At 43.7% G+C, this 27,104-nt stretch overlaps 1 protein-coding gene across 1 annotated transcript in view; it reads right to left on the bottom strand.

The window, feature by feature from the left end:
- LOC144590757 (sodium channel protein type 3 subunit alpha-like) overlaps nucleotides 1–25,297 on the bottom strand; it is a 35,703-nt gene extending 10,406 nt beyond the window's left edge. Inside the window, exons 1-4 of the mRNA XM_078395180.1 lie at nucleotides 25,037–25,297; nucleotides 20,399–20,517; nucleotides 19,857–19,946; nucleotides 8,593–8,721 (exon numbers count right to left, since the gene is read on the bottom strand). Coding sequence (XP_078251306.1) covers nucleotides 8,593–8,721; nucleotides 19,857–19,946; nucleotides 20,399–20,517; nucleotides 25,037–25,297 — 599 coding nt within the window. The remainder of the gene's footprint in view (nucleotides 1–8,592; nucleotides 8,722–19,856; nucleotides 19,947–20,398; nucleotides 20,518–25,036) is intronic.
- Nucleotides 25,298–27,104: the final 1,807 nt, after the last annotated feature.

Genomic DNA, 27,104 nt, shown 5'->3' with positions numbered 1-27,104 from the left:
GAGCTATCCCTCCCCTCCCCCCACTCACCATCAACAACACCACAGTCACATCTGTGGAGTCATTTAAGTTCCTTGGAACCATCATCTCCAAGGACCTTAAATGGGGGGCCACCATCGACTCCACAGTCAAAAAGGCCCAACAGAGGATGTACTTCCTGCGGCAACTGAGGAAACACAATCTGCCACAGGCAATGATGGTCCAATTCTATACTGCCATCATTGAGTCCGTCCTCACCTTCTCCATCATGGTCTGGTTTGGCTCAGCCACCAAGCACAACATCGAGAGGCTGCAGAGAATTGTTCGATCAGCTGAGAAGGTTGTTGGCTGCAACCTTCCCCCCATTGATGAACTGTACACTGCAAGGGCCAGGAAGCGAGCGGGCAAGATCATCTCTGACCCCTCTCACCCTGGACACAAACTCTTTGAAGCACTTCCCTCTGGAAGGCGACTCCAGACTGTCAAAGCAGCCACAGCCAGACATAAAAACAGCTTTTTTTCCACGAGTAGCAGCTATACTCAATAAACAAAACTCTGCAGTCTCTTTTTGCTCTGGTTTATTTCACTCACATGTTTAAACCGTAATGTTGTATTCTTAATGTTTTAATGTTTTATGCTTTATTCTTAATTGTTTACTATATGTCCGTGTTGTTACTTGCGAGCAGAGCACCAAGACACATTCCTTGTATGTGTACATACTATGCCAATAAACTTATTCATTCATTCTTTCATTCATTCATTCAAAACCCCAGTGAATTGGCCTCCACTGCCTTCTGTAGCAGAGAATTCCACAGATTCACAACTCTCTGGGTGTAAACGTTTTTCCTCACGTCAGTCCTAAATGGCCTACCCCTTACTCTTAAACTGTGACCCCTGGTTCTGGACTCCCCCAACATCAGGAACATTTTTCCTACATCTAGCCTGTCCAGACCTATAAGAATTGTATATGATTGTATATGATCCCTTCTCATCCTTCTAAATTCCAGTGAATACAAGCCCAGTTGACCCATTCCTTCATCATATGTCAGTCCCGCCATCCCGGAAATTAACCTGGTGAACCTATGCTGCACTCAATAACAATAATATCCTTCCTCAAATTAGGAGACCAAAATTGCACACAATACTCCAGGTGAAGTCTCACTAGGGCCCTGCACAACTGCAGTAGGATCTCCTTGCTCCTAAACTCAAATCCTCTCGCAATGAAGGCCAACATTAGCTTTCTTCACTGCCTGCTGTATTTGCATGCTTACTTTCAGTGACTGATGTACAAGCACACCCAGGTCTCGTTGTACTTCCCCTTTTCCTAATCTGACACCATTCAGATAATAATCTGCCTTCCTGTTCTCACCACCAAACTGGATAACTTCACATTTATCCACATTAAACTGCATCTGCCATGCATCTGCCCACTCACACAACCTGTCCAAGTCACCCTGCAACCTCATAGCATCCTCTTCATAGTTCACACTGCCGCCCAGCTTTGTGTCATCTGCAAACTTGGAGATGTCACATTTAATTCCCTCGTCTAAATCGTTAATAAAAATTGTAAATAACAAAGGTCCCGGCACCGAGCCTTGCGGTACCCCACTAGTCACTGCCTGCCATTCTGAAAAGGACCCGTTTATTCCTACTCTTTGCTTCCTGTTCGCCAACCAGTTCTCTATCCATGTCAATACCCTACCCCCAATACCGTGTGCTCTAATTTTGCACACTAATCTCTTGTGTGGGACCTTGTCAAGGGCTTTTAGAAAGTCCAGATACACCACATCCACTAGCTCTTCCTTATCCATTCTACTTGTTATATCCTCAAATCGTTCCAGAAGATTAGTCAAACATGATTTCCCCTTCATAAATCCAAGCTGACTTTGACCGATCCTGTCACTGCTTTTCCAAATGTGCTGCTATCACATCTTTAATAATCGACTCAAGCATCTTCCTCACTACCGATGTAAGGCTAACTGCTCTATAATACCTCGTTTTCTCTCTCCCTCCTTTCTTAAAGAGTGGAGTTACATTGGCTACCCTCCAGTCCACAGGAACTGATCCAGAGTCGAGAGAACATTGGAAAATGATCACCAATGCATCCCTCCCTCTAGATCCTCGGTCCCCTAATAGTTTTGGGAGATTGTTTATGTCTTCCTGAGTGAAGACAGAACCAAAGTACTTGTTTAACTGTTCTGCCATTTCTTTGTTTCCCATTATAAATTCACCTGTACAAAAGCATGGTCAAATTTAAATCTTTAAGTCATAGTTTGATTCCAAGTCATTTTGAATCATTTAATACCTGTACATTTTCCAATCTCTATTTTGAATGAACCTAATGATTCAGATTCTGGGGATCTCCAGGGTAGTAAATTCCTAAGGTATATCAACCTCACCATGTAGAAATGTGCCCTCTGTTCACCCCAATGACCCTTCATTTTCATACCTGTGCCACTGTTCCTGGATTTCTCAGCCAGGTGAAACAACTTCCCCACGTCTAGCCTGTCATGTCCTTCAAGAATGTTGAAAGTTTTGAAGAAATCTGTACGTTCTTCCAAACCCAAAAGAACAGAGTCCCACTCACCTTAATCTCTGCATAAAATAAGCCCGTCAATACTGAAACCCACTAATGAATTTTAAAGCTGTGGCAAATACACCCTTTCTTCTTCAGGAAGCCAAAACTGTAGAAAATATTCCAGGTGAGGTCTCTTTAAGGTCCTGTGCAATTTCAATGTCTTCTGTATTCAAGCTCTCTCATAATAAAAGCTGATGTACCATTTGCCCTCTTCACTGCACCTTACACCTGACTGCTAACCTTCAGTAACTTGTGTACAAGCACCTAGATCCTTTTGAATATCAACACTACCCAATCTCGCATCATTTAGCCAATAGTCTGCTTTTTCTCTGTGCACCATTTCCCCATCTTGTATTCCATGTTTTTGCCCACTCTTTAACATTGCCCATACCCCCCTAAAGTTTATTCACATCCTCTGTGCTCTTAATCCCACCTAATTTAAGATTGCAAATTTGTAACTTTGACATTTTATTCTCTCAGCCTAATTGATCATATAAACTGTGAATAACTGGGGCACAAAATCATACTTTCTCCACCACTCAAATCCAATAATGTTTTCGAGACTGAAATTTTAAAATGTCAAGCAAGTCAAGCTACTGAAACAAGAGGCGTTTGTGCAAAATTGTTTAGGTTGAAATAATGTAAAATCCAGAAAATTCCCAGCAAGATCCATTCAAGTATAAATGGAAATATAATCTTTACCAGAGATTTTATAGTTTTGCATTCATTGTACAGAATGAAAAGCACATAAATTAATCTACCTTTCTACCTTTTGTAGTTGTAACTGTTGACCTGGATAAAAACAATTTCAGGATAGAGTGGTTGAAGTCTAGAACGCATCGAGTGAAGAACTGGACAGATGAATGCATGCCCTGGCACTGTGTCTAATCACATACAATGCAAGTGGGCTGCTCATTGTCAAATACGACAAATTGGTCCAGAAATGATGATCGATTTAACTGCAATCTAAGTGTATGTCCAGGAGGAAGTTGTAAAAATGTTGATTAGATCCCAAAAATCCTCTTTAGGAATAGAAATCCATTCTGTCAATGACATAGGTGGGAAGGAATGTTAAGGGGAAACGTTATACTGTCGGGGAATGATACTCCTGTTAACCAATCATCCCTTAATTCTGTCTTTTGATTTTTTAATACAGCTGGTATGTAGCAGGAAGATTCAGCTCTGTTAAGGCAGATATCGTGTTTGGGAGTCATGGATGGTGAACCGGTTCAAGTGACAATGTGCAAGCCCAATTTGGAAGATGCAGGAAACCATCACACCAGTTAGGCCACAGGCATGGGGTGCCGGAAGTCGCACAGTCGGCAAGTGTGACTTCAATCAATGCGCAATGCTGACCTCATACAACAGCTGTTAGATTGGAGCACTTGACTCCAGCTAACCCCTTCTCTTATCAAATGCGCGTTGAAAGCATTTTATCGGGATGCATCACAGCAAGGTTTGGGAACAGCTCCATCCAAGACCACAAGAAATTGCAGAAAACTGTGTGGTGCAGCCCAGACCATCACACAAACCGACCTGCTTTCCACGGACTCCATTTACACCTCTTTCTGCCTCGGCAAGGCCACCAGCATAACCAAGGACAAGTTGCACCCTGGCCACTCCCTCTTCTCCCCTCTCCCATCGGGCAAAATGTACACATCCAGATTCAGGGACAGTTTCTTCCCAGCTGTTATCAGGCAACCAAATCATCCTACCAACAACTAGAGAGGAGTCCTGAACTACTATCTACCTCTGGAGATAGACTATCTTTGATGAGACTTGAGTTATTTATCTAGCACTAAACATTGTTCATGTTATTCCCTTCATCATGTATCTGTACACTGTGGATGGGTCGATTGTAATCATGTACTGTCTTTCTGCTGACTGTTTAGCACACAACTAAAGCTTTTCACTGTACCTCGATACACGAGGCAATAAACTGAACTCAAACTCTTAACCATACAGGATTGAACAAACATCCATTAGTAGGAAGGACAGTGAGAGCATGATTTAAAGCAAAATATTTGATCTCATTAAACTGGAAAGAGTGGAGAGAAGATTTGCGAAAATGGTGCCAGGACTCGAGGGGCCTGAGCTACAGGGAGAGGTTGGGCAGGGTGGGACTCGAGGGCCTGAGCTACAGGGAGAGGTTGGGAAGGCTGGGACTAGAGGGCCTGAACAACAGGGAGAGGTTGGGCAGGCTGGGACTCGAGGGCCTGAGCAACAGGGAGAGGTTGGGGCAGGCTGGGACTCGAGGGCCTGAGCAACAGGGAGAGGTTGGGCAGGCTGGGACTATTCCTTGGAGTGCAGGAGGATGAGTGAGTTTATAGAGGTGTACAACATCATGAGGGGAATTGAAATGGCGAACGCACATCACAGGTAGGAATATCTTGGGTAAGGGAATCAAAAACCAGAGGGGAGAGGGGAAATAGGGTGAGAGGGGAGAGATTTAATAAGTAAATGAGGAGCAACTTTTTCACACTGACATGGGAGGTATATGGAATGAGCTGCCAGAGGAAGTAATTGAGGTAGATACTGCAAAAAACACTTTAAAAACACAAAAGACACTTGTCAGGTACATGGATTGGAAAGCGTTAGAGGGATATGGGTCAAATGCGGGAAAGCCCGTCTAGCTTAGATGGGACATGGGCAAGTTGAGCCAAAGGACCTATTTGGTGCTGCATGACTCTGACTCCATGACTCACTGATGAATTATTGACTGATTACTTCCTAGCTGTGGCTGAGGTTTGATTGCAAACGACTGTCTAAGGATGGATAGGGTTTCAGAGGTCCTGTGATATGCCCATAATAATCGTCCCTGCTGAAGACAAGCTCATGTTCCAAACATTCTACAACACGTGTGCTCAGCAGGGAATGACAGACAATTCCACTTCACCAAGCGCAGCCCAGATGACTGATACTCATTGCAGATCTCACAACCTCTGTCGACTGGGAGAAACAAACTCTTTTCTTGTTGTGGTTGTGCTGGTCCATGCAATTCAATTATTTAGTGGCATAAATTCACAGAAGAACCCAAAATACTGTCTCATTAGTGTGAAGATTTGTGAGATTTTGCAGTTTTGTTGGATATGAAATAAAAGAACAGAGAATGGCCACATTGTAAACCCAGGCTCATTCATTCAGGTAAACCGTGTAAACCTTTTTTGGCAAACTAAGGTCAAAGTTTTATGTTAAACAACGTACATGAAACGAAGAAGGAATCTGTGTTTCTACAGCACCTTTCCTGAACTCAGACAATCTCAAAGTGTTTCACAACCATTGAGTGTTATTGAATACGGTCACAGTGGCAACGTGATGCAATACACACACAGCTCTGGTCGCCCCAACACAGGAAGGATGTGTAGGCTTTGGAAAGAGTACGGAGGCTGGGGAAAAGGTGCACAGGAGGGTTGCCAGAATGTCACCTGCTTTTAGTTGTAAGGAGAGGCTGGACAGGCTTGGATTGCTTTCTCTGGAATGCCAGAGGTTGAGGGGAGACCTGTCAGAAGTATATAAAGTTCCAAGATGAAAAGAAAGGGTAGACAGTCAGAACCATCTTCTAAGGGTGGATATGTCAAAGACCAGAGGGCAAAGGTTTCAGGTGAGAGTGGCAAAGTTTAAAGGAGATGCGCTGAGCTAGTTTTTTGTTACAGATGGTGGCAAGTGACTGGAACACAGTGTCAGAGGCTGATTTGGTTAAAGACTTTTGTGTAAGCACATGGATATACAGGGAATGGAGAAATATGGATCATGTGCAGGCAGATAAGAGTTAGTCTTGCCATCGTGTTCAGCAAAGTCATTGTGGGATGAGGGCCAGTTCCTATGCTGTACTGTTCTATGTTCTCACCCACTCCTATACACAACGATGAGGATCAACTGGACAGATACAGGTGCTCCTCAGCTTCCGATGGGCTTCTGTTCCGAGAAACCCATCGGAAACTGAAAGTAATGTAAGTCTAAATGCATTGAAAATACGCGATCACGTGGCCGGAAGCGAGCGGCGGCTCGCTAAGGGTCACTGCCGTTTGCACCATCGCAAAGTCGAAGCAATATAACCTGGGCAGTACCTGTACTAATCAGGATAACATTGGGTTCATCGGAGATGGAGGCGGGTCCACAAAAGATCCACAAAAAGAAGGAACTTTCCACATTGCTGCATTACATTTATTTTCATATCGCTGTGTTATTCTGCTTCTCGATTTTAATATGAGCATTCGGCTGTAGTGAATCCATCTTAATGCCTGATCTATGCAGATGTCTGGATAAGGAGAGCAGGGGAGGGTGGCTGACACCATTATGCATCATGTTCACCGAACCTTCCCTATTAAACCTTCCCTAATAAACCTTCCCTATTAAACCTTCCCTAATAAACCTTCCCTATTAAACCTTCCCTAATAAACCTTCCCTATTAAACTTTCTAAAGCAGAAGTTAATCTAGTCCGAAATGTTGGAAGGTTTCCATTAGCTTCAATATCACAAACATTATTTGCTTGGCTCCAGGGTTTTGTGACATGATACTAGCATTTTAAATAAACATTGCTGATCTGGACATTTTGTTGCTGGTTCCATAAAACAGTTGTTGCTCTGTAAACTAGTCTTATACATGAATCACTACACTACTGCACCACTGTGCACAGCGGCAGAGTTGCTGCCTCACGGCGCCAGGGACCCGGGTTCGATCCTGACTACGGGTGCTGTTTGTACAGAGTTAGTACGTTCTCCCCTTTACCATGTGGGTTTTCTCTGTGTGCTCCGGTTTCCTCACACACTCCTAAAACGTGTAGGTTAATTGGCTTCGGTAAAAATGCTAAAATTGTCTTTTGTGTGTAGGATAGTGCGAGTGTACTCAGTAATCGCTGGTCAGTGCAAACTCAGCGGCCCCAAGGGCCTGTTTCCACGCTGTATTTTTAAAGTCTAAGGTGAAGTCAAACTGTTTTAATGTGGTGAGAAAGTATTCAGGGGCCTTGCCCACTGGAAACGATCGGTGTGCAGTTTTCGCTGCACATTAGAGAGGCACACACATCTGAGCTACTGCTGTTGGTATAGAAGGGATATGTCCCATTGGGACACATGTCCAATGGAGAATTCCTTCCTCAAAGAGACGCACATGCTCATTGTGCTCGTATACATCAGGGACATTACATCATCGCTGCAGACCTGAGCAACCAGCCAGTCAGTTATGAAGCAAATGGATGCAAGGAGTGGCAGCAATTCAGTCGTTCTGCTGCATCAGTGATATAGAATGGGTAAATGCTGATTTTTGTTTAAAAGTTGCTTCTCAGAAGCTTCATTTTGCGACAGGATTTGAGAGTGGAATTGGTGAGAACCAGTCACAATAGATGTTATTTTGGTGAAGTGGACATAGGTTACGACTGCAAAAGCAAAAGACAGAAAAAAACTGTGATTCCCTTAGTCCTCTTATTCCTATATCCTCTCCACTGGCTTCACGTTTCACATCCTTTCTCTCCTTCCCTCTCAGCCTTTGACTTTTTTTCATCTTTGTGCTTTGTCCACCCATCTGCAAATCAAACCCTACTCACCTGTATCCACCTATCAGTCGCCAGGCTTTGTCCCATCCCCAACTCTCTTCCAACCTTTCACCCCCCGACTGAAATCAGGATGAAATATGGTCCCAATCCAAAACGTTGCCTATCCATGTTTTCAAGAAATGTTGCCAGACGTGCTGGGGGGGGGGGGGGGGGGGTCAGTACTTAATGTTTCTTTAGGTATATCTGGGTATATATTCTAGGGATATATCCATATCTACCTTACCCATAAATATTTTGGCAGAAGAATGGAAAAAGTCAATTGATGGACAGAAACATCTGTTTCACACAGGTATCCATTCCCTGATACATTTACAAGGTTGCACTGGTGTTAATGGGCAATGCCAGCAATGGTCGCCACCTCTGCAGTTGGGTTGTTAATTCAGAATTGGTGCACAAAATATTTTGTTCAGCATGGCTCGTGCTGACCACACATCACTGGAACTTCCACCTGAAGGAATTGAATGATAATGGAGATAATTCCTACTCACGCCATTGTGATGACACTGAAATCCAGCCAGTTCCAAGGGTCTCGGAGAAACGTGAAGGGATTAATTACAAATCCTCGGGCAAAAATCTTTATCATTGATTCAAAGGTGTAGATCCCAGTGAAGGTGTACCTGCGAATGTACAATCGAAACAATGAAGTAGAAACATCTATCAGGCTACTTTGATTACTTAATGTCCAATATAGAGCTAAATAAGTAGAACTTTTAAAAGACAACACTGATGTGGGGAGGTTAACAGGTTAACATCAGAGCTACAGATCCAACCACTGCAAGACATTTAGCAAAATCAGTCATGCAACAAGGAAACAGGCCCTTTGGCCCATCAAATTCACGCAAATCATCAAGGACCCATTTATGCCAGCCCTGCACGAATACCACTTTATTCTCTACAGATGCTGATAACACCTTTGGTTTAGTTTAGATTTAGAGTTTAGTTTAGATAAGTATTGTAGAGCAGAAGGATCTAGGAGTACAGTACACAGTTCCCTGAAAGTGGTGTCAAAGGTTCTGCTTATCGAGTGGAAAGAAAGTCTTTTGTTCAGGCAGATACTATAACAGCATTTAAACCACACTAGATTAGATATATGGCTATTTAGAGAGATACAGCCCAAACATGGGCAAATGGGACTATCTTACATACGGCATCTTGGTTGGCAAGGACAAGTTGGGCAGAAGGGCCAATGTGTGTGTGTGGCATGACTCTATGTGTTGCTAAGTGACTCGATAAAACTGTCAGGCAATAAACATCTCCAACAAAAGAAAGTCTAATCACATACCCTGACAGTTTACCATTACACCATTCTTCATCACCATTATCCTGGAGGTCACTGTTGACTAAAAAACAACCAGATATGTCACATAAAGAGCCTGGCTGTAGGAGCAGGCCAGAGGATGCATCTCCTGTGGTGGGTGACACCACAAGGCTTTCCAGCATAGAAGGCACAGGCCAGGAGTGAAATGGAATATTCTGAATGAATACAGTTCCAAAAGCTCTCAGGACCGTCAGTATAGCCAGGTCTGTGTAGCACAGGTCAGTATAGCCCAGGTCAGTATAGCCCAGGTCTGTATACCCCCGGTCAGTATAGCCCAGGACAGTATAGCCCAGGTCTGTATAGCCCAAGTCTGTATAGCCCAGGTCAGTATAGCCCAGGACAGTATAGCCCAGGACAGTATAGCCCAGGTCAGTATAGCCCAGGTCAGTATAGCCCAGGTCAGTATAGCCCAGGACAGTATAGCCCAGGTCAGTATAGCCCAGGACAGTATAGCCCAGGTCTGTATAGCCCAGGACAGTATAGCCCAGGTCAGTATAGCCCAGGTCTGTATACCCCCGGTCAGTATAGCCCAGGTCAGTATAGCCCAGGTCTGTATAGCCCAAGTCTGTATAGCCCAGGTCAGTATAGCCCAGGACAGTATAGCCCAGGTCAGTATAGCCCAGGACAGTATAGCCCAGGTCTGTATAGCCCAGGACAGTATAGCCCAGGACAGTATAGCCCAGGTCTGTATAGCCCAGGACAGTATAGCCCAGGACAGTATAGCCCAGGACAGTATAGCCCAGGACAGTATAGCCCAGGTCTGTATAGCCCAGGTCTGTATAGCCCAGGACAGTATAGCCCAGGTCAGTATAGCCCAGGTCAGTATAGCCCAGGTCTGTATAGCCCAGGACAGTATAGCCCAGGACAGTATAGCCCAGGTCAGTATAGCCCAGGGCAGTATAGCCCAGGTCAGTATAGCCCAGGACAGTATAGCTTAGGTCTGTATAGCCCAGGACAGTGTAGCCCAGGAGAAAGTAGTCCATTTGATTGGTATCACAGCAACCACGTTCAACATTCATTCTGGCCACTAACAGTAGAGTGGCTACTGTGTGTGCAGTCCCCAAAATGCACCCAATTACTCACTGAGACAAATCTGCTGGCACCCCTAAACCTGTCTCCTCTACCAGCATGAAGGGCAGGGGCAGCAGGAACAGGAATACCACCACCCTCAGCTCCCTTGCAAGTCACACTATCAAAATATCACGCCTATCATCATTCATAGAGTCATAGTGATACAGCATGGAAACGGGCCCTGTAGGCAAAATCGCCCACCCCCACCAACATATCCCATCTACACTCGTCCCACATGCCTTCATTTTGACCATATCCCTCCAAATCCATGGTCCTGTCTAATTGTTTCTTAAATGTTGCAATAGTCCCCGCCTCAACTACCTCCTCTGGCACCTCGTTCCATACACCCACCACCCTTTGTGTGAAAAAGTTACTCAGATTCCTATTAAATCAGTCCCCATTCATCTTAAACCTATGTCCTTTGGTTCTCAATTCCACTACCCTGGGCAAGAGACTCTGTGCATCTACCCAATTTATTCTACGCTCATCCTCCTGTGCTGTGAGGAATGGAGTCCCAGCCTGCTCAACCTCTCCCTAAAGCTCAGACCCTCGAGTCTGCCAATATCCTTGTACCCTTTCCAACTTGACAACATCTTTCTTGAGACATGGTGCCCAGTACTGTACACAATTCTCTAAATTTCTTATATAACTGCAACATGACCTCCAAACATCTATAATCAATACTCTGACTGATGAAAGCCAATGTGCCAAAAGTCTTTTTAACAATCCTATATACCAGTGATGGCACCTTCATTCCTGCAACTACATTAACTCCCCAATGTCATTGCATGAACACCTTCACCAGAAAAATTGCAACAGTCCAAAACGGTGGCAAAGGAGACGAAGAGTGTCAATGAGTGGGCTATTCAATGGTACAGAGCATCGTTCTTCCTATAAATAATCAGCACATTTCTAGATCTTGCAACCCTGGCTTTTCATAAACTAATATGGAGACCAAATCATAGCTGCGATTACAGGAAAACTTCACAACCTTTATCACAGGCATGTGACACATAAGCTACTATCTTTGAATGACCTTTCATAATGTATGAATGTTTGGGCAGCACGATGGCGCAGCGGTAAAGTTGCTGCCTTACAGCGCCAGAAAACCTCTTAAGGATAGCGGAGTCAGGGGGTATGGGGAGAAGGCAGGAACGGGGTACTGATTGAGAATGATCAGCCCTGATCACATTGAATGGTGGTGCTGGCTCGAAGGGCCAAATGGCCTCCTCCTGCACCTATTGTCTATTGTTTATTGTCTATAAAACCGGGTTCAATCCTGACCACAGGTGCTTATCTGTACGGAATTTGTACGGTCTCCCTGTGACCTGCGTGGATTTTCTCCGGAATCTCTGGTTTCCTCCCACACACCAAAGACGTCCAGGTTTGTAGGTATTTGGCCTGGTCTGGATGTAAATTGTCCCCAGTGCATGAAGGATCATGGGGATCGCTGGTCGGCACGGACTCAGTGGCTGAAGGGTCTGTTTCCACACTGTATCTCTAAACTAAACTAAACTAAACCACAGTGAAGCCTGAGAGGGGAACAGGAATATAACGATCACATGTCGGCAAAGTTACAGATGAGTTTATTCTCAGTAATGTTCCAGACATCAATGTGTTTGCTATTTATGTAACAGAGATGATGAGTAAAGAAAAAATATTGAGATATTTGTTTTTGTCGAGTTTAAGGGCCTGTCTGGATTAGATTTAGTGAGAGTCTGCAGAATGACATATAAAGTTGTAAAATCAATAAAATCAATAAAATCAATAAATATCTGCACACTGACGTAGAAGTTTGAAACAGGTTGGAGATCAGATGCTGTCTGGGAATGGGTCCAGATTGTACTGAACTGTGGACTGAAAGTTACCATAGTCAGCATTGAAGACACAATCCCATTCATTTGAATGGAATGCCTGATCTTCATTTATGAAGCAAGTTCCGGTTTACGTTCATTTTCTTTCTTTCATTTCATATTTATGCTTTTAATTACTTTACGGTAGAATCAGGATTTTGGCTTCATCTTCTTGTCGAGTCCACGTCACAAGATTAAGAATTGTCCATCCAGAGCTGCCTACTATGGCGTATTGCTCCTCTTGTGCTTCTTGTGTTTCTTGTGCGTAGTGGTGGAAAGATTGGCGTAATTTTACACAAACTTGTTAAGAATTTTTTTACAATCGATTGATCTGTTTTTAAATAAGAGGCACATTTAAAAACAACAGATCTGCTTTTTCACTCACACGACCTGTCCAAGTCACCCTGCAACCTCATCGAATCTTCCTCACAGTTCACACTGCCACTCAGCTTTGTGTCATCTGCAAATTTGCTAATGTTACTTTTAATCCCTTCATCCAAGTCATTAATGTATATTGTAAATAGCCGCGGTCCCAGCACCGAGCTTTGCAAGGGACCCATTTATCCCCACTCTTTGCTTTCTGCCTGCCAACCAATTTTCTATCCATGTCAGTACCCTACCCCCAATACCATGTGCTCTAATTTTGCCCACTAATCTCCTATGTGAGACCTTGTCGAAGGCTTTCTGAAAGTCGAGGTACACTACATCCACCGGCTCTCCCCTGTCCATTTTCCTAGTTACATCCTCAATAAATTCCAGAAGATTAGTCAAGCATGATTTCCCCTTCGTAAATCCATGCTGACTCGGAACGATCCTGTTACTGCTATCCAAATGCTCCGCAATTTTGTCTTTTATAATTGACTCCAGCATCTTCCCCACTACCGATGTCAGACTAACTGGTCTATAATTTCCTGTTTTCTCTCTCCCTACTTTCTTAAAAAGTGGGATAACATTAGCTACCCTAGGTTAATTGGCTTGGTAAATGTAAAAATTGTCCCTAGTAGGTGTAGGATAGTGTGTTAATGTGCGGGGATTGCTGGTCGGCGCGGACCCGGTGGGCCGAAAGGGCTTGTTTCTGCACTGCATCTCTAAACTCTAAACGTCAATACTCATATATACCTTTCTCCATCAACAGCTACACTTCCTCGAACCATGCATTACAAATGGTGACTTCCTCTCTTCTGACTCCAGATAACTTTCCCAAACAATGGGAAAATCTCTGATAAAGAGTTAGACCTGAAATGTTAACTCTGCTTCTTTCTCCACAGATGCTGCCAGACTTGAGTGTTTCCAGCTTTTCTTGCTTGGAGGCAAAGAGTCATCAAGTCATACAGCACAAAAACTTTGGCCCAACGTGCATGCCCATGTCAACCAAGATGCTGCATCTAAGCTAGTCCCTTTTGACCGTGTTTGGTCCATATCCCACTAAACCTTTCCTATCCATGTACCTATCTGAGTATCTCTTAAATGCTGTTAGATTATCCACATCAACCGCCTCCTCTGGCAGTTCATTCCATATACCCACTGCACTCTGAGCAAAACAATTGCCTCTCAGGTTTGTATTAAATCTTGCCCCTCTCACCTTAAACATATATCCTCTTGATTTTGATTCTCCTACCCTGTGTGAAAGAGTCTTGTGCTATTCCCCTCATGATTTTATACACCTCTATATGATTACGCCTCAGATCCTGTAGTCCAAGAAATAAAGTCCAAGCCTGCCTACTCTTCTCCCCAAAGGCTCAGCTCCTCAAATCCTGGCAACATCCTCATAAATTCTTTCCGCACTCTTTTCAGCTTGACGACATCCTTCCTGTAGAAGGGTGACCAAAACGGAAGACAGGATTCCAAATGCGGCCTTCCCAACATCTTGTACAACCATAACATAACTTCCCAACTTCTATGCTCAATACCCTGACTGATAATGGGCAATGTATCAAAAGACGTTGACCCCCGACTACTTGGTGTCAGTTTCACAGAACTATGTGCCTGTGCTCCTGGATCCCTTTGTTCTACAACTGTCCACAGGGCCCAACTTTGGCCTGTGAAGGTCCTGCCCTGGTTTGACCCCAACACACACATTCCTGCATTAAACTCCATTAGCCATTCCTCAGCCCATTTGCCCAGCTGATCAAGAGCCTGCTGTAATTTTTGATAACTGTATTAATTATCTATAATACCATCCACTTCAGTGTCATCTGCCAACTTACTAATCATGCCTTGTACATTCTCATCCAAATCGTTGATATAAACCACAAACAGCCATGGGCCGGGCACTAATTCTTGGGGCACCCCACTAGTCACAGGCCTCTCGTCTGAAAAACATACTTCCACCACCACCCTCTGCTTCCTTCCATGGAGCAAATTCTGTATCCAATTTGCTAATTTTCCCTGGATCCCATGCGATCTAACCTTCCAGAGCAGCTTACCATGCAGAACCTTATGAAAAGCCTTCCTGAAGTCCATATGGACCACATCTACAACCTTGTCCTCATCAACCTTTTTGGTTATCTCTTCAAAAACTCAATCAAATTCATGCCTATGTATGAAGCCATGGTGACCATCAGCCCATGCCTACTCAAATGCATATATATCTTGTCCATCAGTTTTTACTTCAGTTTCTAGCAATGTAATTTTAATATATTTTACGGGAGAGTGTCTAATAATTTTGAACACTTTGAAACTCACTATCATGCAATTTCACTTCCCATTTCTGGAAGAACTTTACAACTCATCTCTTTGTCTTCATTCATTTCACCTTACTTTTCTGACAAGGGTTTGAGAATAGGTTATTGGCAAGGGGTAAAGTGTGGGCATAAAAACAGATCATTCTCATGTTGTTAGGCTGTGATCAGTGAGTGTCTGCAGAGATTGGTCCTTGACTGGCTTATAATCTATATCAATGATTTGACTGAGGTAACCAAATGTTATCTTTCCAAGACAGAGACACAAGGAACTGCAGCTGCTGGCTTAGAACTAAAGACACAAAGTGCTGGAGTAACTCATCGGCCCAGGCAGCATCTCTGGAGAACATGAATCAATTAAGTTTCGAGTCTGAAGAAGGGTCTCGACCTGAAACATCATCTACCCATGTTCTCCAGAGGTGCTGCCTGACCTGCTGAGTTACTCTGGCACTTTGTGTCTTTTTTGTCACATTTCCAAGTTTTTTGATGACACTAAACTAGGTGGGAATAAGGAGGAGAATATGAAACATTATGCCCCATGGCAATATGAACAAGTCAAGTGAGTGGATGAGAATGTGGAATATGTGGACGATAACGTCAGATAACGTAACATGTACTTTGGTGCACACTACAGAAAAAGCTAAATATTTTTTAAATGGTAAGAAATTGGGTAATGTTAATATTTAAAGAGACCTGGTGTATTTGCACACAGTTCACTGAAGGCAACAAGTGATTAGGAGCAAATGGTATGTTAAACATTATGAAAGGAATTGAATACGTGTAAGGGAAGATAGACACAAAATGCTGGAGTAATTCAGAGGGTCAGGCAGCATCTCTGGAGAAAAGGAACAGGCGACGTTTCAGGTCGAGACTCTTCTTCAGACTGAGATTCAGGGGCGTGTGAAAGGGTACAGACCCAATCAGAGCTGGCCCCGATGATCAAGGAAAGGTGGAGAGGACAATGGTCCATTGTTGGCTGTGGAAGAGGTGATATTGAAGTGATACAAACAGTGAAGCTGGCAGGGTGGCTATGGTGGGAGAGCGACAGAGAGAGAGGGAATGCAAGGGTTACTTAGATATTGGAGAAATCAATAACCCAGCGGTGCTATGAAAGGATGCTCTTGTAGTAGACGAAATGCAGCGAAGATTCACGAGACTGTGTGAAGGGATTGTGGGTTTGATGCCTGAGGAGAGATTAAGTAGGCGAGGCTTTGGTTAGAGGTTTCCCTGGTTGAAGAATCTCGAGTGAGGAAGCACAGTTTGTGAACAGGAGGTAGACGATTTACAACTGAGCTGAGGAGAACCTTTAGAGTTCTCCATGCCAGAAAGTTGTGGCAGCTCAGTGATTATATATCTTCAAAACTCAGATTGATAGATTGCAGAACATTAGAGGAATTAAAGGGGATACTGTAAAATGCAGTTGAGATAGTTCAGGTATCACCCTGTTGAATACCTGGTGGAGCAGGTTTGAAGGGCTGGATGCCCTACTCCTGCTAAGATTCTTTATGTTCTCAATCGCCACCTTAGTTTTAGTTTTTACTGTCAGAGATACAGTATGGAGACAGGCCCTTCGGCCCACCAAGTCTGTGCCGCCCAACAATTACACTAGTATTACCCTTCACTCCAGGGGCAATTTACAGAGCCCAATTAACCTACAAACCCGCATGACTTTGGAATGCGTGAGGAAACTGGAGCACCCGGAGAAAACCCAAGTGGTCGCAGGGAGATCGTGCAAACTCTGCACAGGCAGCACCCGTAGTCAAGATGGAACTGGGTCTCTGGCACTGTGAGGTAGCACCGCTGCGCCTGTGCTGTGCCATAGTGTTGCCCGCTATTGTTTATATTTGTGCCTTTCACAGTGCTTACCATAATGAATGTGTGTGAGTGCTCTTAACATGCTCGGGCTGGTCAAAAAAATCAAATCAAAAAGAATTTGTATTGCTGTTTTCTGCATAGTGCTTGCGTAGATAGTACAGAGCAGACTCGATAGACCACGAGGCCTAACTCTGCTCCTATGTTTTATGATTGTTTCCATTTTAGAGATACAGCATAGAAACAGGCCCATTGGCCCACCAAATCCACGCCGACCATCGATGACCATCGATCCCACTTTCTCACACACTACAGGCAATTTGTAGAGGCCAATAAACCTACAAACCCGCACATCTTTGGGATGGGGGAGGAAACCCATGTGATCACAGGGAGAACGTCCTAACTCCACGCTGACAGCACCCGTAGTCAGGACCGAGGGCAGGTCTCTGGCTCTTTGAGGCAGTGGCTCTACCAACTGCGCTATTGTGCCACTGTGTGATACATAGGCTGAGGTTAAAATGCACCTCAGTTGTGATGTGATTCATTGCCCAGCCTCACACAAGCTATAAACCTGGTGCCGTATCGGACTGCTGGCAGTCCCAGCAGAAATATACCGCAGCAATACTGTTTGGAAAAAATGGTGTCAAGCCAGAGGAGGGAGGCCTGGGCAAATGAAACGTTTTAAATAAAGAGAACACAAAATAGAGGGAAGCTGTCCGGAATTGACTTGACATTTTGAAATATATAATAAGGAAACAATTCTGATGGTAATTGGGTCGACTTAAAAGAAAAATATGACATAAGTACATGTAACATTACAATAAATAAGTTTAGAAGTATGATGGTTGTAATATTAAAGTAGTGGAAGCTGGGATAGTTTGAAGAAATGAGTTCAGAGGCTGGGGAACATTAAAAAAAACAGATTAGTTTAAACAATGGTGGCTATAAAACCAATGGATTGTTGTGAAAACACATCTGGGTCTCTGGTGTAGTGTAGACAAGGAAATCCACCATTCTTCCACAGCCCACGTGAATCTAGCCCAACAACAATATATTTCATTTTTATCTGATATAGCCCAGCAAACCACTCGATTGTTTAAGATTGTGAATAAAATTGGAAAGGTGACCTGACATTGACCTCGGTTTGCGTATTCTGTAAAGACAAAGGCAGAGTCAACCTTGCACAATCTATGGATCCGTGCCAACCGTGGAGAGCTACCTCACGTACAGCAGCCTGACACCTTTTTATTCCCACGCGCTCTCTTTTCAGTCATTAACACAGCTTCCTCCATCGGCTGAACAGCACGCAACGAAAGCTTTTCACTGTACCTCGGTACACGTGACAGTAAACTAAACTGTAGATATCCCCAGACAGCTCACATGGGAATCATGGACATTTTATAGTAAAGGAAGAGACGTCTGTACCAGTGGAAGAATAGTAACCCAGTCTAATTCCAATACAAGGACTAGATGCTGCAGGTCACTGCTCTAGGTATATATCATGCACTAGATAAACATCACGAGGGTTTCTGCTCTTTAGTCAGGCAGTGCTTCAACCCTTACCATCCTCTAGGTCAAAGAACCTTTCTGCACATTTTCAACACAACCTCTATTCCCTTGCATTCTTTAGACTTTAGAGATGCAGCCTGGAAACAGGCCCTTTGGGCCACCGAGTCCATGCCGACCAGCGATCCCCTTACACCAGCCTTGTCCTACACATTAGGGACAATTTACAATTTACAGAAGCCAATTAACCTACAAACCTCTACATCTTTGGAATGTGGGAGGAAACAGGAGCACCCGGAAAAACCCATGTGGTCACGGGGAGAACGTGGATTGAACCCTGGTCTCTGGCGCTGTAAGGCAGCACCTCTACCGCTGCGCCATTGAGCTGCCCAAACATCATTTAATATCCAACTGAAACAGCCACGCTAATTATATACAGGTAGGTCTGCTTTTACGCTCATTTGCATATAGTGCGAATGGTGAATTAGGGAACTACCAGAAGAATGGTCCCATCTGAAACATTACCCATCCATGCTCTTCAGAGATGCCACCTGACCTGCTGAGCCACTTCAGCACCCTGTCCTTTTTAAAACACTCCCTGCATTATGTGGGCACGATCAAATATAACACGTTTTCATGCCATAACTCATAAACTTGCCTGTTTAACCACCTTATTGACCAATCTATACAAATATTCTCCAACGGCCCTCACTTCCTCAGTTCAATATTCTGCCATTTATTGTACAGCCTATTAAACCTCCCCAGATGCTATACTTCAGTTTTCTCCAGATTAAGTTCCATTTGATGATTTTCTTTTGGCCCAACTGATCAAATTAATGAAGGGCAGTGAAACTGAAGAGAATGCTTTGTTGTTGAGGTATGGGTGTCAGATTCGCAACAGTTACTCAAGATCTCAAGAGAACATTAAATAATGTCCTGCCAAAGACTATCTTTTGCTTTCCAACAGCTGATGAGACACAGGTCACAGATATTCAGCACAGGTCGTCTAATAAACCTAACAGTCGAAGCACATTGAGCAAGTTTCACTGGATTCTAAAGTGGACACATTTAGGACAGATCAAGCAGCTCTGAACTGGCATACCAGGAGATATTTTGACTTTCAGCAACAGAACAACTCTTCCACCACAAACTGTCATCCCCACAGAGCAAGAACAAACCTGTGAGAACTACTGTGAGAAAAGTTTCCTTCAGTCGCTATTCACTGGATGCTTTCAAGAGATTTAACTCTTAGGGCTAACGGAATCAAGGGATAGGGGGAGAAAGCAGGAAAGGGGTACTGATTTTGGATGATCAGCCATGATCGTATTGAATGATCAAATGTGGATCAGAGGCTTTAGTAGCTGTGCTCCTCTGCTAACCTCTGCTAACCTGATAAGCCAGTCAGTATTTTGCTATACTTTTATATTTTTTTGCCAGCACTAAACAAAACCAATAGCAGTAAAATATAATTGCTCAAGGAATGAAAAAGGAAAATTACTTTACAAACTTACTCTACATTTTTAGTCCACGGTGCTGGCTCTTTTATTGTCATGAAGATGCAGTTAGCTAGAATGGTAAACATGATGAACAAGCTAAATAATTTGCAAATCAGTGTTAAGGAAAAGGAAACCATTCCACATAGGACAATTAAACATCACACTCCCATAACCCATCAAAGAGATAGATTTTACAACGAGATAATAATTTCCTAGTAACCTGCATTGATTTTCACATTAAGGAAAGAAAGCTACAACATGTCATGCAACTAATAGACTCAATGATATTAATTAATATCCTTGTGCTAACAAGCATCATCTTTTCCTCCCATGAGCCACTCTGAGGCCACAGTTAACCATACGACATTAGCAGTTTTATTGCATTCATCAAATCTCTCCTCATATTGCCTTCAATCCACTTACTTGTAAACATAGAAAATTAGTTAAGCCCCAATTTTACGGTTACATTCAACAGGAAGATTTACAAGGTCTGCAATAGTTATCGGTTTGCAAAGATTTTTTTTTGTGATTTCTATAATATTCAGAAGGAAGGATATGAATGAATGAGAACTTTAATGGCAATTCTCCTCAGGAGGTGAAAGGGACTAAGCATGTACATTGCAGGTGTTGTTGTGAATCTAAAGATGGCCTTCCCCTTGGTGAGGACGATGAATGTCTGAAACAGAAGATAAAGCACAGGTTAATGTGACAGTGGAACTGGTGCGAGCCATTACAAAGCAGATTAAACTGCCCTTCCTCTTACCCATTACCGCTAAGCCCTAGGTCATTGTTGTTGAGAATTTACCTGTTCAGGTAATAATTACCAGTCAGGAGACAATGTTCTGATCATGAGCAGTAGAGTGCTGATGTGCCCTATATCTCAATAGTTCAATGGTTCTTTATTGTTACGTATTATACACAGCACAGTGACATTCTTTTGCACAACCACAAATGCACTGTTGCCACATTCTTGCGCTGTTTACAAGGGAAAAAAAGTCCTAAATGCAAATTCCAAAAGTCCACATGCTGGAGGTACTGGAGCATCCCCGATCCTGGTAAACCCAGGTAAGCCCAGGCTGCTGCAGGCCCACGTCCCGGCATCCCTCTCCCTGCCCGACCACCTCTGTGTCCCTGGGGCACCTCCTGCAGCCGACCTTGAAGGCGCTGGGGGCAATACCCCGCTCCCTCTCCAACCAGCACCCTCCTGGCGTCCGTCCCCACCACCGGCTCCCTCCTCCTCAACTCCACGGTCTTTGGGGATTCCCTTGCAGGCAACGGCCCACTGTGCCCTCCTTCGTAGTGGTGATGTTGTGGCAATTACAGAGACATGGCTGCAAGAGCACCAGGGCTGGGAGCTGAATATTTGGGGGTATACGACCTATCGAAAAGATAGACAGGTGGGCAGAGGGGGCGGGGTAGCTCTGTTGGTAAGGAATAATATTCACTCCCTTGCAAAGGGTGACATAGAATCAGGAGATGTAGAATCAGTATGGACAGAACTGAGGAATTGTAAGGGTAAAAAGACCCTAATGGGAGTTATCTACAGGCCCCCAAACAGTAGCCTGGATATAGGGTGCAAGTTGAATCAAGAGTTAAAATTGGCATGTCGCAAAGGTAATGCTACGGTGGTTATGGGAGATTTCAGCATGCAGGTAGACTGGGAAAATCAGCTTGGTAATGGACCCCTAGAAAGGGAGTTTGTGGAGTGCCTCCGAGATGGATTCTTAGAGCAACTTGTACTGGAGCTTACCAGGGAGAAGGCAATTCTGGATTTAGTGTTGTGTCATGAACCGAATTTTATAAGGGAACTCAAGGTAAAAGAGCCAATAGGAGGCAGTGATCATAATATGATCAGTTTTCATCTACAATTTGAGAGGGAGAAGGGAAAATCGGAAGTGTGAGTATTGCAGTTGAGCAAGGGGGTCTATGGAGGCATGAGGGAGGAGCTGGCCAGAGTTGCTGCCTTACAGCGAATGCAGCGCCGGAGACTCAGGTTCGATCCTGACTACGGGCGCCGTCTGTATGAAGTTTGTACGTTCTCCCCGTGACCTGCGTGGGTTTTCTCCGAGATCTTCGGTTTCCTCCCACACTCCAAAGACGTACAGGTTTGTAGGTTAATTGACTGGGTAAATGTAAAAATTGTCCCTGGTGTGTGTAGGATAGTGTTAATGTGCGGGGATCACTGGGCGGCGCGGACTTGGTGGGCCGAAAGGGCCTGTTTCCGCGCTGTATAATCTAAATCTAAAAAAAATCTAAATGAGGGAGGAGCTGGCCAGAGTTGACTGGAAAGAAACCCTAGCAGGGAAGACGGTGGAACAACAATGGCAGGTATTTCTGGGAATAATACAGATGGTGCACAATCAGTTCAACCCAAAGAGGAAGAAAGATTCTAAAGGGAGTAAGAGGCAACCGTGGCTGACAAGGGAAGTCAAGGACAGTATAAAAATAAAGAAGAAGTATAACATAGCAACGATGAGCGGGAAGCCAGAGGACTGGGACTCTTTTAAAGAGCATTCAAGAGAGAGCTGGATAGAGCTCTTAAGGATAGTGGAGTCAGGGGGTATGGGGAGAAGGCAGGAACAGGGTACTGATTGAGAATGATCAGCCATGATCACATTGAATGGCGGTGCTGGCTCGAAGGGCTGAATGGCCTACTCCTGCACCTATTGTCTATTGTCTATTGTCTATTGTCAAAAGATAACTAAAAAGGCAATATGGGGAGAAAAGATGAGATACGAAGGTAAGCTAGCAAAGAATATATAGGAGGATAGTAAAAGCTTCTTTAGGTACGCGAAGAGGAAAAAAATAGACAAATGTGGGTCCCTTGATGACAGAAGCAGGTGAATTTATTATGGGGAACAAGGAAATGGCAGACGAGTTGAAAAAGGTATTTTGGATCTGTCTTCACTAAGGAAGATACAAACAATCTCCCAGATGTTCCAGTGTCCAGAGGTCCTAGGGTGACGGAGGAACTGAAGGAAATTCACATTAGGCAGGAAATGGTGTTGGGTAGACTGATGGGACTGAAGGCTGATAAATCCCCAGGGCCTGATGGTCTGCATCCCAGGGTACTTAAGGAAGTGGCTCTAGAAATTGTGGACGCATTTGTGATCATTTGTAGAACTGAGCCTTTCAGAAAGAGTGAGGCTGAGTCTATGGAGAGATTTGAATTTAAGAATGAGAAATTGAAAATGTAGATGCTTTTAATCTGCCAGGCAATGTATACCAAGGAACACTGGGGAAATGGGGAATAGACTACAAAGTGCTGGATGAACTCAGCCAGTCAGGCGGCATCTCCAGTGGACCTGGATAAGCGATGTTTTGGGTTGTGACCCTTCTTTAGCTTGGTTGGGAAGCTTCTGCAAAATCTTCTCAAGGTATGACTGAGCTTGAAGAGGTTCCCCTCCTCTCTCTGACGGGTGTTCTGTGAGACCCTTTCTCACTGCTCCCCTTCTGTGATCATTGTTGCTCTCCTGCGCTTTGAACATGTTCTGACCCAGATTCGCTCCACTGTGAAAATGGGGAGATTGGTTTTGATACAAGGTAAGAGATGGGCAGTCAGCGTTTTGGATGGGTTAAGGTTTATAAAGGTTGGAAGTCAGTAGAGATGGCATGAGTACATCAGGTCTGACCAACACATGGATGACGTTCTCCATTATCTGGTGGGCTGAGGCATCAGTGGAACTGGGCCAGAGGCAGGTGTGTGCAGAACAACAGCAGCAGTCATACTGCACAACATGAACCTTCGTCACAATTATCTTTGTGACTTTAAAGTTATTTGCAACTTTAACATTATCAGGAGATTAAACAGGTGACCATCAATGTCATTTTGCTACGTACATCATCTCCTGTCTTGGAAGATTGAAACTTAGTGATAATTTCTGAAATAATTTTAAATGGCCAGCAATCCATAAGGGGAAAAGTAATTCATTTAAATATGTGTTATATAAATGACATAAACAGTCATTGCGTGTAATTCGTGAAATTACAATTGAATCCAAATTTCTAATGCAAATGTTGTTACAGGCATGGCGTGACACAGCATGGAAACAGGCCTTTCAGCCGAACTTGCTCACTCCGACCAACATGTCCCATCTACACTAGTCCCACCTACCTGCTTTTAGCCCATATCACTCTAAACCTGTCCTATCCATGTACCTGTTTAAATGTTTCTTAAACATTGCGATAGCACCTGCCTCAACTACCTCCTCCAGCAGCTCGTTCTAAACACCCACCACCCTTTGTGTAAAAAAGCTAGCCCTCAGGTTCCCATTAAATCTTTCTCCCCCCTCACCTTAAATCTGTGTCCTCTGGTTCTTGATTCCCCTCCTATGAGCAAAGGACTGTGTGTTTACCTGATCTATTCCTCTCATGATTCTGTACTCCTCCATAAGATCACCCCTCATCCTCGTGCGCTCCAAGGAATGATGGCCTGGCCAGCTCAACCACTCCCTATACTGTAGCTCAGTCCCTCAAGTCCTAGCAACATCCTGGTAAATCTTCTCTGAACTCCTTTCATGCTTGACAACATCTTTTCTATAACATGGTGACCAAAACTGAACACAATACTCCAAATGTTGCCCCATCAAAGTCTTATATAACTAACATGACCTCCCAACTTCTCTACTCAGACTTAAATGTTAAACATAAAGTTAAATATTTATTAAACAAAGTTATGTCCTATGTTCTGTTTGTGTTTGATCCTGTCATCCTGGACGCCAGACTTTCAATGTACACATCCAGCCATATCCAGTTCTAATTAATTTCTTATCATAATGTTGCTTTCTCTCAACTTTATCATTAAACTAACTCGCACTGGATAAATGGTTGATTAAGACATTTGGGAGTTGCAAAATGAATGCCAATGGCGGTTAAATAAATAATATCCTTTGAAGCAAGTTTGCCAGGCAGAAAAGATTAACATTTGCTAACATTCAATCATGATAGATCAGCCATGATTGAATGGCGGAGTAGACTTGATGGGCCGAATGGCCTATTTCTGCTCCTGGAATTTATGAACATCTCAATTTCACCTGGTGGGAAAACTGCAAAATTATCACATCCAATTTCTAATATCAGAAAATGCAACTTGTTACTTGCTTATTCTTGAGCCATCCAGTGATACCAAACATCCATGGATGATAATGTGATAAATATCAGTCATGCCAGACATAATGAGACTTCCTGAGACTTACTCCAATTGAGGCATAGAAGGGATCCAGTTCTTCCAGAGGTTCTCCGACTAACTCTGGAGGAACATCTCCATAAATAAATGGCAGGGCCTTGCCTGCCTCAAGGCTTCCTTTGGGTTTGCGTTCACTGACTTCCTCTTCTACAACAGATTTTGTTGCCTTTTCAGCTTTTTCCTTCGCAATTCTTTTCTCGATTTCATCCAAAGACTCTCGGGTGAATCGGCGTAAACTGTCAGGTCCCGGATGCTTGAGGAAACACGCCATCTTCTCATTCTGTAGCCCTTCGGTTTATATCGCTCAATCTCCCCAGCAAAACAGCTGCTTTACAAAACAAATGGAGAAAAGTTAGAAAAATCAGTACTTTATTTACAGGAAAGATTACATAAATGGAATCCCGACATACCAGCAAGTATTAATATCCAAACTTGCACCTCCTTAGCGATCAACTCAATAAGCATGTTGGGATTACACCAGAGTCATTAATCCATCAGCAGGTTTCGCTATGTAAAGTACACTTGCTGCTCATGTGCAATGTAATACGTCTTGCCCTAATTACAAACACCCCATACTTCTGAATGATAATTTGGCAGATGGGCGGGTTAGGTGGCGATGGATTATCCGGAAGCTGTACGGCTACCAGGCACCTTCAGCTGGGCGGGAAGGGTGCATTGCTGCGTGTCTTCTCGTCCCCCACTCTCCCACCCCACCCCACATGGTCGCTACGGTCAGGGCTGGGTCAAGCCGAGCAGCTTGGAGTGGAGTGTGCTGGTTTACTCACAGAGTCAGTGAGGGTGCATCATTCCCTGCTGGTTCACTCTGCCATCACAGCTGTATCTGTGACCCACTCCCACACACAGTTTTTGGTCATTTCCCACTTATGAACAATTTGAGTTACAAATAGCTGTTAGGAATATAACCCAGAGATTTACCGTATCTCCAACCAATACCAGAGAAAGTAAATATCACAAAATATTTATTGCCTTCCCTCACAGTGAGGAACGTGGGGGGTTAGCTGTGCTGGATGTTTATTGTAACTTTTATGTAATTGTGTGTGTTTGCTGCTTTAACCACTCTACCTACTTGTGTTAAGTATCATGTCATTAAATGTACATTTCCCTTTACAATTATCTTCTGAAAGTGCAAAGCCTCATCTTTTTGAATAAATAAGTTAAAAAGCCGCAAGATGATAAAGGGTGGAAACTGTTCTTCTCATTTTCCAAATAGGAAATGGGAAGACATCACAAAAATCATCAAGGTTATATTTCTTTTGTGCTCGGTGTTTAGGAGGCTGCTTTTGTTAGGCTTCTTGATAATTGTAGTTAAGGGCCATCACTTGATTTATGTTCTTTTAAATTTTTTGGATTGCTCCATGAACAGGAAGAGAACAAGTAGTAGCTTGATGATGGCAAGGCAGTAAATAGTGATATAGAACAGGAGTCTGAAAAGAGGAAACATTGTGAAAATGAGTTTACATTGTCTGTACAGCAATACATGCAATGTCTGTGATTAACAATAAGGAAAGTTACAACATGCACTGAGATAATGCAGGCATGGACAACATGCACTGAGATAATGCAGGCATGGACAACATGCACTGAGATAATGCAGGCATGGACAACATGCACTGAGATAATGCAGGCATGGACAACATGCACTGAGATAATGCAGGCATGGACAACATGCACTGAGATAATGCAGGCATGGACAACATGCACTGAGATAATGCAGGCATGGACAACATGCACTGAGATAATGCAGGCATGGACAACATGCACTGAGATAATGCAGGCATGGACAACATGCACTGAGATAATGCAGGCATGGACAACATGCACTGAGATAATGCAGGCATGGACAACATGCACTGAGATAATGCAGGCATGGACAACATGCACTGAGATAATGCAGGCATGGACAATATGCACTGAGATAATGCAGGCATGGTAGTGATAACTGAAATGCAGCACAGAAATTCAGGACAAGGAATTAAACATTTTGGTGCCTGACATAGATAAAAGAGACAGAGGAAAGAAGAGGAAATGTCACATATTTTTAGGCATAACATCTTTAG

The sequence above is a fragment of the Rhinoraja longicauda genome, unplaced genomic scaffold (assembly GCF_053455715.1).
Source record: "Rhinoraja longicauda isolate Sanriku21f unplaced genomic scaffold, sRhiLon1.1 Scf000295, whole genome shotgun sequence".
Classification (NCBI taxonomy): Eukaryota; Metazoa; Chordata; class Chondrichthyes; order Rajiformes; family Arhynchobatidae; genus Rhinoraja; species Rhinoraja longicauda.
The sequence above is the reverse complement of the archived record's forward strand: the minus strand, read 5'-3'. Positions and strand labels throughout refer to the sequence as shown.